The 11,028-nt window shown below is 42.3% G+C and overlaps 1 protein-coding gene across 1 annotated transcript; it reads left to right on the top strand.

Moving 5' to 3' along the window:
- The first annotated feature begins 216 nt into the window (after nucleotides 1–216).
- cdh15 (cadherin 15, type 1, M-cadherin (myotubule)) lies at nucleotides 217–10,815 on the top strand. The gene is made up of 14 exons (XM_088296861.1): nucleotides 217–362; nucleotides 4,772–4,924; nucleotides 5,194–5,349; nucleotides 5,884–6,028; nucleotides 6,134–6,315; nucleotides 6,575–6,703; nucleotides 6,812–6,994; nucleotides 7,728–7,972; nucleotides 8,059–8,195; nucleotides 8,330–8,560; nucleotides 8,678–8,917; nucleotides 9,074–9,222; nucleotides 9,532–9,720; nucleotides 10,190–10,815. Exons 1-14 carry the CDS (start codon nucleotides 312–314, stop codon nucleotides 10,388–10,390), a joined length of 2,391 nt encoding a protein of 796 aa, XP_088152987.1. The 5' UTR covers nucleotides 217–311; the 3' UTR covers nucleotides 10,391–10,815.
- The last annotated feature ends 213 nt before the right edge of the window (nucleotides 10,816–11,028 follow it).

Raw genomic sequence — 11,028 nt, 5'->3', positions numbered from 1 at the left:
AACACTGCTCGTGTCTACACCACCAACAGCTGCCCCACTTCTCTCTTCGTCTGTCTATGGGCTGCCAGGACTGTGAGTGACGGCACATGTGCTGGGGTACATGGGAGGGCCACTGGTGAAATTCTAACCCCTACCCCGCGACATGAAACATACCCCGACTATGGTCAGGGAGGAGCTCTGAGGGTCAGATGCTGGGAGAAGGAAAGAGGGAGAGACGGAGAACGAAGGGCAGGTTTTAGGGTTGTAGCGCCTTGCGCTTTACAGAGTCAAGTCGTTTCTTAGAGGAGGCCTGTTTAACGCTGAGCTTGAGGATGGCCAGGAGGATGTTGATAGCGTGTGTGCTGGTTGCTGTGATTTGTCAGGTAAAATAAATCATCTTCTTCGTGCCATTATCATTCAAATACTGTTATTTAGCACTTTGGGTACCTGTCATCACTTCAGTGGATTGATACAGACTGGGAATACTTGCTTAGGTTTTCTTGACATTTGCAAACTACTTGGAAGTTAGTACACAGATTCTACAGATGGGCTGCATTTATTATTTGTAAGATTCTGAAATCATCCTCAACCACCATGTGTCCCATCACGGTCTGATCTTGGTTAGAGAATGGCCTGCAGCTGCCCCTGCTTTTCCACTCATATAGTTTATATTTTTACCTGCGTGATGCTTGCAGCCACTTTTCATCGGGACAGACACGCAAGTCACTGTGCAATCAGAGGTTGAATTTTACGTAAACATTTTTACCTCTGTTGGAAAGAGGATGGCTCCAGATGTGTTCATAGGAGGATTCGGGGCATCGTTTGTAGCACCTGTCAGCAGACGCCATTATGAGAATGGATGACAATGTAAACTGACATATTACCAACAGCACCTCCAGCCATCATTAGTCTTTCCCGGTGTTTGTAAAAGTAATGGAGCCCAAGTTGGTCGGGTGAGTGAGTTTGCCTCCGGTGAGTCTCTGGAGAAGATTTTTCAATATGCTGCTCCATCTGAATATAAACAACAGTGACATTCACTTTTCCATTGGGTTATATGTGGGATTTAGTTGCTGATAGTTGTCGTAATGTCTCTGTAATGCTTTTTCAAAATAGGCCTTGGTTCTATTCATTGTACGTATATGCGTACAGTACCTCTGAGAACGAGGTCATACACCTTTCGAATATGCGATACACCACATAAGATAATAGTCACATGGTAGAGGAATTTATGTATTTTCCGAACATAAATACAGTGTTAAAAATTTGCGATAAAGAAAATTAAATATGAATTTTCTCCATTCCGACTCCTTATGAACAAGGATATAGACCCCTTGTGTAAAGGCTGAAGCAGTTCAACTATAAATATTTTTTACTAAGTGTTTTAAATGACTCATAAAGAGAGTTAATAGATTGCAATTTTATTTTCTCATTCGAATTAGCGTTACTTAAAAATGCAGCCATTTTAAGTTCATAAAAACAGACAGGATGCAAGGTAATTGACGTTGCCCGTATTTACGTTGAAATCAATTACTGTCATTAGTGGAAATTCAAGAATATTCTCCCATAGTGAAAAATAAAATCCTACCCTAAATTCTGTAAAATTGAGAATATAATTACCCTAATTAAAATGAAGTTATTTTACGAGTGTTACACGATAGCTTTCAGTTGTGCTGCAAAGCACTCCCTCCCTTTTCCCAGGGCCGGCTGTTCTAATCCAAGTGGTGTTGAGGCCGGCTGGTGGATGTTTGGGGAGCAACGGGCAGCAGTCACAGCTGTTCCCAGATGCATACGTGATGCCATTTGTCCCGCTCTGTAATCCCCTTGCGGAAAGAGGAGTGGGCCGCTTCTGGACCATGAAATCGGGTACAAATCAAGAGTGCGTATAGCAGCAGCCAGCTGGCACGGAGGTCTCACTCATCGGAAACAATCAGTCAAAGGGTTTACAGCCTGAGGGGCGACATCATTCTGAACACAGAAATAAACAGCATTCGATTGCTTCGTTTACATTGTTTTGGAACCTGAAAATAAGATCAGCCCCAAGACAAGCAAGCCAAAGAGTGAATGTTGTCGTTTCCTACCAAGGCGAAAGGTCAGGGAAAGAGATAAATTGACAAATGTATGTCAAGATGATGCCACTTATCCTGATCAGGATCACAGGGATCTGGAACCTACCTGAGCTGACTTTGGGCACACGTGCTCTTCAGTCATATTAAATCTTACAACCAATTCCCACCATCGATCGTATCAGTGACTCATCAACCAATCAAATTCTTTCACACAGAATAATAGAACGTATACCCAAGTTTACATCTTATTCCTTTAACCTTGTTCAGCATTCTAAAAGTAGTGACATCTGCTCCGAGGGGGCACACGCACACTTGTTGCGCCACCAAAAATAGCGCGTCCATGCCACGCAGTCATGACTTAGCAAAGAACAGAGGTGCAGTGCCGACAGTGTTACAGACAGCTTCACTTGTTTTGTGTGTGTGCACGTGCGTGTGCGTGTGTGTGTGTGTGTGTGTGTGTGTGAGCGAGTCCGTGTGCGTCTAAAGAGGCATACATAAGTGACCCAGGGCCACCTGTGTGACCTCAAGGCCTTTGCTCAAAGTCACTTCATGGCATGGCTCAGCTTCATTGATTTTTTTTTTGTTTTGTTTTTTATTGTTTGTTCAAACATGTTTGTGTCCAGTAAGAATTAATGTAGAGAAATCCCAATTGTTTGTTTGAGTGAATGACTCCAACAGATTTCTGTAAAATGAAAAGATGAGTGGGGGTGAGCTGGTGGTGCATATTCTCTCAACTGGACATTTGTCAAATAAATGAAATAAATAAAATAATAAAAATAAAATAAAATAAAATAAAATGCAGTTAACATGCAACCCCAAGATTTGATTCTTGGGCCTCAGAATGTGAGGCAGACACGCGGACTACCCAAGTACATAACTCCAGAGTAATAATATTACATTATTACGAATTTTCCCAACAGATCATGATGAGTAAAAAAAAAAAAAGTGTAGAATCTCGTCATTTCGAACAAAATTACGGCAAGTGAGGACATCAAACGTTGCCGACTTGAGTCGCGACTGTGACCACTTAATAGCGTTTGCTGTGGGGGAATATCGTCGCCAAACAAGCTGTCTGTACTTCTGTGAGGGCTCAGGGGTCAAAGGCCATGTTGTAAAAGTACCTGGGAAAAGCTTCTAAAATAATTCAACTGTGCGTGGTGTCATCACTCAGCCCGTCACATAAGGTTGCAGTCTGTGTAATTGGTAACGTGACACTTTGGTGTTACGGCATTCTTGTCTGGTAAAAACATTACAAAAGTGTTGGCGACTGGAAAATATCCAAAAAGCGTTCATCAAAAGGTCGTTCTGCTGGGACAAGACAATTATGAATGAGGCAGGAAAGGTGAGCGAAATAGCAGAAAAGCCCTTGTATTGGAAATCATGAGATTGTGAAGGTATAGAAATAGCGAAGAGAACTCGAACTTAAGCTCGTAAATTAGCATATGACTCTTCCAGATTAGGTTTGCCAGCCTCCATCCATCTCCTCGTGTGAAAAATGTCCACAGAGGTTGACCAAAAAGCCCATTAATCACACATAAGCCACGTTTAACTGAAATAACAATAAAGAAGGCATGCTCTGTCATTGGAGAGTTGAGGGATTGAGCATCCGCTCGCTGCAGATGGTGTCCGGGGGGTGGAATTGTGTGCGTGGTAAGCACTCAAGGAATGTGTGTGTAAACATGCATCTCTGAGAGCGTAGTGACGATGGCTACAAATAGACAGGGTGGAGAGTACGGAGGCGTCTCAGATTATTGTGGCCCCTGACTTGGCCTGCCGATGCCAACCATCACCGTCATTCCTCTCTGACGGCAATGCCGGGTAATAAACGAACACGATCACCGGTTTTGAGACAAAAAGCCATCACAAAACAAGAGAAAAATGATATTGACGCCATGTACGCATGAGTTTGGTCATTTTAATAAGTTTTTTTTTTTCAGATTTTTTTTTTTTTTGGGGGGAGGGGTTTGTCCATCGGAGATTTTCTTACCAGCCTGACAAAAGTATGTTGTTGTTTTGTTTTTATTTAAATGCCTTTGTATGTATGTACATGGGGCAGTTTTAAAAAGAAAGTAGGCCTAGATTTTCTTTGCAAATGAATTGAGTATAAAGTGGCAGTTTGATCTGTTAAACATATGGCAAGCAATGTTGGATCCAATGATTCCCCACTGAGACGAGGGAAACAACTTGCGGAAACGTGAATTGATGATCATGCGTGGGTGGCTGTTTTGTGTATATTCACTAGAGTCATCATGCATGTGCGTGCGTGAGAAACTGTCCATGTGAGTGTGTCTGATGAATTCCTACCGCACAGCGGATTCATAAGGTGACCCAAACTCCCAGTCAGGTGCGGAGCTGAGCATAAAGGGGAATTTGTGCGTGTGAGGCGGGAATGTGGCTGGGAAAGCGCACAATTTAAATTCATAGTGGACAGCTGTCGGTGTGCGTGGGAGGGGGAGTGGTGTTTTGTGTGAATGTAGCCGTCACAATGTGGCGAACGAAAGGCTTGTGTGATGACTGTTTGCATTTCCTCATTCTGAAATGAATTTTATAGCCAGTTCAAAGGACAGTGACCAAGTTGTGGATTAGTGAGTGAAACCTGAAGCTCTGACACGACAACACTTCTGCCGCTTTCCACCCAACAGATTTCCCAGAATGCATACAGCTAAAGTTGGCTACAAATATCCCTAGTGGCGCATTTCAGGCTATAAGCATGCTGTTTTGTGCAGGTTTGGAATGCTGAACAGGCCAGGCATGTTCAGGAGATTCACCCATGGAGGAGCCAGGGCAAAGGGGTGATGGTCAGGATGAAGAGAGATTGGATCATCCCTCCAATCAGAGTTCTGGAAAACAGCAAGCAGGTTCCAGAAAACCTGGTCCAGGTAATATAGTTCTTAGAAACAAAAATCTTTCTTTCTGAATAACCTCTAATCAAAGTCACTGTTTTCATTGTTTGCACGTACAACTATAGAGAGAGACACACAAAATGAAAATAAATGCCACTAAATATACGACTCCTCCCTTTCTATTATTGGTTCGGATTGACGAATCTCAAATCAAATGCCGCTCTTGATTTAACCCCCTTGAACACATTGCCTGCCTGCCCAAACCCAAATTCAGATAACTCACACGATCTCCTCTCTCTAACCAGATTAAGTCGGACAAAATCTTCACGGGCGAGGTGATCTATAAATTAGAGGGTCCAGGTGTGGATCAGCCCCCCAAATATTTCTTTGAGATTGATGACAAAACAGGAGTCATCAGAAGCAAGCGTCCACTTGACAGAGAGAAGTATAACAGCTTCACGGTAAGGAAGTGGCCAATGGCAAGTAAATGAAATGAAAAAATAAACAAGTGAGTGTTTGTGTGCGTGTATATTTATATGAATATATAAAAAATTAAAGCGTTAACTCTGGAGATTAATTTAAAAGTGTTTTACGCAGTTAAATATCTTAACTCAGTTTTGTTTACTTTAAAAATAATTTGCATTCTTTGCAAAGCCAAATTCAAATATCCATATTAGCTGTACATCTTTAGCACTCCATCTCAGAACAAAACACCCTGCTCAAGTTACCACTGGACCTTGCAAACCAACACTGCTGGAGTGAGGTGCTTGTTGGCAGCACTAAATGTACTGTATTCGTTTTGAGAATTGTATCGAAGAAAAATGCCTGTAAAGATGACTCAGTTTAGATTGCATTCAAGGATCGAGGAAAGCTATTAGAACAGTCTTTGAATTAAAATATACTTTTTGGTGATTTTACATTAATTCCAAGGTATTATTCAAGTAAATATCTGTGAAAAACAAATAACTTAAATGCTTGTCTTTTTGTGTGCGTAGTTGAAAGCCTTTGCGCTCTCACAGAGCGGAGAGAGGCTGGAAAACCCAACCACCATAGAAATTGTAGTACTGGACCAAAATGACAACAGACCTGCCTTCACCCAGAAACAGTTCACTGGTTCCGTCTCTGAGTTCTCAGTTCCAGGTAAATCCACATTACGCAGTGTGTTCCTAGAACAATGTTAATTATTATAAATAATAATTCAATCAGAGAGTCAAATCATCTCAAAACGCTGACTGTTTTGAACAGGAACATCAGTAATGTCAGTGTCAGCCACAGATGCGGATGACCCAATGACAGAAAACGCTTTCCTCAGCTACTCCATTATTGGCCAAGAGAGCATCCCAGCCAATGCTGTTACCAAGACAATGTTTGGCATCAACAACGAGACGGGAACCATCTACACAAGAGATGTAGGCCTCGACAGAGAGGTAAGACGCCCTCTAGTCACTGGAGACCTGAAAATACACGGTATCTCATCATCTTAACTGTCATTCTGATTATTGGGAATGCATACAATATACTGTAGCCATATAGCCTCTCCTAGGTCAATCCCCAGACTGAAACCCTACAGAGCATGTTTTCAGTTCAGTCTACAGCAAAAATAACGGAATTGACCACAGCTGTAATAATTTGGACAAGAGTGTATATATGATTGCTGCAGCTGAATGACATTGCCCTCTTCCTCAGGTGGTGAAGACCTTCAGGCTAATGTTACAAGTTGCTGACATGGGTGGCATGGGGCTGACAGGTGAAGGTGTGGCCATCATCCACGTGTCTGATATCAACAATCATGCACCACAGTTCCACCCTAGCTCGGTGAGCCCTCTTAAGAAAAGACCATTGCGATGTCGTATGTGGCTAGAGGACAATCAGAGATATTTTTACTCATTGTATTTATGACTTTTGTCTGTATGGTCCATTCAGTACAGCATGACAGCAGTGGAGAACAGAATGAACTACGAAATCGGTCGTGTCAATGTGACAGACATTGATGATCGTGGAACTGGAAACTGGGAGGCAAAATATTTCATCTCAAATGACCCTTACAGAAACTTTGCCATCACAACGGACAGCGTCACCAACCAGGGTATTCTGATGGCGGTGAAGGTAAGATTGAGCCATTAGCATATGTACTTGACACGTGACTTATAGTTTTATATTCCGGAGAAAAGGGCTCTCTTGCATAACAATGAAAGTTCAAGGCTGGCAGAAAACTGCTGAACAACAAAAAACATCAACATTAGCGCAATAAATCATTTTGTACGCATTTTCCCAATAATCCCAATTTCTTGAGGTGCTGATTGTCCTGCATATCATTCCAAATCCGCAAAAAAATATTCGGACTAAACACTTTGTCGCATGAGACCCAGTATAAGCGCAACTAAGACATGTCTGCCATCTAGTGGTGATTGGTGACATAACTAAAAACTAAAGTCATTGCATATTCGCAGTTCGGCACCCGCCGATTTGCATATTTTGTTTTATTAATGGGATTTCTGCCCTATTTCCTTCAGTTCTTTGTGGCAAATGAATCTTAAATGGTTATTAGGGTACTTTGTAAAAGAAAAAAAAAATCCCTGTCGGAAGGGTGGTTGAATCAAGAGGCTACTCAGAGAATGGTCACGGGTCGCCAGTTGCCCATCTGTGATTTATATGCTATACTGTATATAAAATGTGTTCATGTATTCCTGGTAGGATATGCTAATGACCAAAATGAGTAGTTTTGCATTTTTTTTCATTTTTGGTTCAACATGCACAACCCACTAATGCACTTCCTCCTTGGCAGAGGTGACATTTAAGCATGACAATTATTATATTTTATGTATTCTTTCTCTTGCAGCCTTTGGATTATGAGGCCCAGAATGAGCACATTCTGGTACTGACAGTGGAGAATATAAATCCGCTGAGCGACAAGGCTCCTAACTTGCCGGTGAGCAGTGCAATAGTAGTGGTCACAGTTGTCAACGAGAATGAAGCGCCACATTTTAGGGAGGACCCAATACGGATTGTTGTACCTGAATCTGTGACACCTGGAACACTCCTTAAAAGCAACATCGCGTTTGACCCTGATAATTCTGACCTGAGGTATGACAACATCTGTGTTGATTTCTCACATCATTCTTTACTCATATTTGACCCGAATATCGTTTCTTTTGGTTTTTGTGCCACAGGTATGAGATAATTAGAGATCCTGAGAGGTGGTTGGACATCAACAGACATACAGGAGACATTGTTGCAAAGAGAACCTTCAACATGCGATCGCAGCATGTTAAAAACTACATCTACGTTGCTATTGTCAAGGTTACAGGTCAGAAGAGTCAGTCGTTTCTTAAAATTTTTATATTCTTAAAATACCTCACATAGACGGGTTCCATAGGTAAGAGTACATCAAATCAGAATCGGTTCTATTATTAACATATGTGGCACTGTTTCACCTATCAGATGTTGGCGGCGTGTCAACTACTGCCCGCGTGGCCATCACTTTGAAGGAGACCAATGACTTTCCCCCAAAACTCTCTCCACCGAGTGGCATCGTGTGCAGGGATGCACACCGGGCAGCCTCTGGATTGCTGCTGACGGCGGAGGATGACGATCTTCCTCCTCATGCTGCACCATTCGTCTTTGAAATGCCCGATGACGTGTCCATCAACTGGACTGTCATTCAAGTCAATGGTAGGGGAATGGCATAGGACAAGGAGGAGGGATAATAGCGACTGAACACGCAAATTTTCTTTCCTAAATTGCCTGACCTCTTGTTTGCATTCTTACGCGTGCCCTTTTGGACTTCAGACACCCATGCAATGCTGCAGCCTCTTGTCGACCTGGAGGATGGTGAATATGAAGTCACGGTGTTGGTGTCAGACTCCGGAAAGCCAATACTCAGCGCTTACGCTCAGATCAACGTCACGGTGTGTCTCTGTGACTCGTTCGGAGACTGCAAGTCTGAGGCGGGGGCAGTGTTGGGCTCCAGTATGGGGATCAGCTTCATCGCGCTTATCATCATCATGGCCTGTATTGGCCTCCTTTTATGCAAGTTAAACTTTGAACCCGTCATTTTTTTCTACATTCAACACTTTAAAAGAATGACTTAAAACTCCACAATACTTTGCCAATTGTCAAAACTGCAATGCCTAACTAGAAAATGCGTGTGCATCGTATCATAATAACGAAGGTGTCGTTTCACAGTGCTGCTCCTCTTAGCCGTGGCGGTAAGCTCGTGTGGCAGACGGCATCATATCAAGAAAGGAACCGGTCTGCTTGTGGGGGATTCGGAGGACGACATCAGAGACAATGTTCTCAACTACAACGAACAAGGGGGGGGTGAGGAAGATGAGGTAAGGATTCCTGATTGATGATTTGATATTAGTTGTAAAATACAGAATTGTGTTTCTTCATAATTCAAACAAACATTCTTGGAATGATACTGAGTTTATATTTGTTCAAACTTGAGTCACCTAAGCCTCAAAATTGCTCATGATTCATTTGCTGAGGATGTCATTAGTGTATGGGTTTTAATCCTTTATCAAAAACCGTTAGTTCAATGAGTGGTGAAGATGAGGAGAGTCGGTACAGCGAAAAGAAACTTTGACGTGTACGAATAAAAGTGCTAGGACAAAAGGTTTGACCAATCACCGCCCTTGCAGAACGCCTTCAACATCGACCTGTTGTGGAATCCTCTTGATGCACCCTTGACGCCCATGCCGTACTATCCCGTCTCTGGCGTTCGAGGCAAGCAGCCCGTCAGAAAGGACGCGCCACATAACCTGCCGTCTCCCGCCTACCCTCGGAGGCCCCCAACAGATCCCACCGATATCGAGGAATACATCAGCGATGTAAGATGCTTCTGCGTACCTGACCAAAATCCAAGTACTTCTTTTTGATGTGCTTCGTGTCTTTTGGGTGAAACTGTTTCCATCCTGTATCCAGAATGTCAGATTGACTTTATTTTAAACTTCATATTAAACATAATACATTTTAAATTACGCAGATTGACGATCCCTGTTTTCTCACAACGGCCGGAATTGGAAACTAATGCATCCTGTGTAGAGCTTAGAGTTTATTTTATTGTACTTAACGGTAAATTACACTACTACGACATTCTTGCAACTGGCTGAAAACCAATTTAGGGTGTAAAAAAAGTCTGCCAGGCTCCAACTCTTCCACCTTGATAAGAACAAACATTATAAAAAACAAGTGAGTGGATGTTGAACAATTTCCACGCATGTTCTGTTAATATTTCTGCTTCCTTGTGAATGTGCCGAGATTGTTGCATAAACGGCATGTTTTATTTCTTGCCCGGAGGGTCTGGAGGCGGCAGATAAGGATCCTAACGTGCCACCGTACGACACAGCCCTGATCTATGACTACGAGGGAGAGGGCTCACTGGCAGGCAGCCTCAGCTCCATCGCATCCGGGAGCTCAGACGAGGACCACGACTATGACTACCTTAACGACTGGGGACCACGCTTTCAGAAACTGGCCAACATGTATGACCCACGTTAGAGGTGGAAAGGTGACCTTTAAAAGGAAAGTGTCGTATATGATTCAACGCCAGCGAGCAAAACACTGCAAGATTTTAGGTGTTTCACTGGACAAGGATGAGATATTATCCATCACTGTGTGCCAAAATGGGCCACACCGGATCAGTGGTCTGAAAAAGAGTGTGAGAGATGATATTTTTTGGGGTGAATATTTGGATACAACTAGACAGTAAAACCCTTTGGACTTGTTGAAACGTTGATAATGGTGCTCAGGAAAAAAAAAATAATTGGTTGAATATGTTGAAATGTTAGTCCGTGATAGATTTGTTTTATCCCCAGACTTGGATTTCCTGGGATGTATTTCCTTTTTTATATTGTTATTTTATAAGATGAATTTGATGTGTTTATCATGTTTATTTCTTTGATCATAACACCTCCATTCCAGCATTGTGTTACATCTTCGACACAAAATATTACCGAACAAAACAAATACAGCATCAGAATTTTTCTGGTGACCTTGTTCAGGTGAAGGAGGTTCATAGGGCAATTGTTCATTTTTTTTTTTGTCGTTTTGTTTGTTTTTTATTGATATAGTGTCAAGACTAAATTAAAACAATGTAAACAAAAACATCTGGTTTACTCTAATTATTTCATTCATTT

This window comes from Idiotropiscis lumnitzeri, chromosome 5 (genome assembly GCF_059441095.1).
Source record: "Idiotropiscis lumnitzeri isolate Australia: NSW breed Sydney's pygmy pipehorse chromosome 5, RoL_Ilum_1.0, whole genome shotgun sequence".
NCBI lineage: Eukaryota > Metazoa > Chordata > Actinopteri > Syngnathiformes > Syngnathidae > Idiotropiscis > Idiotropiscis lumnitzeri.
The sequence above is the reverse complement of the archived record's forward strand: the minus strand, read 5'-3'. Positions and strand labels throughout refer to the sequence as shown.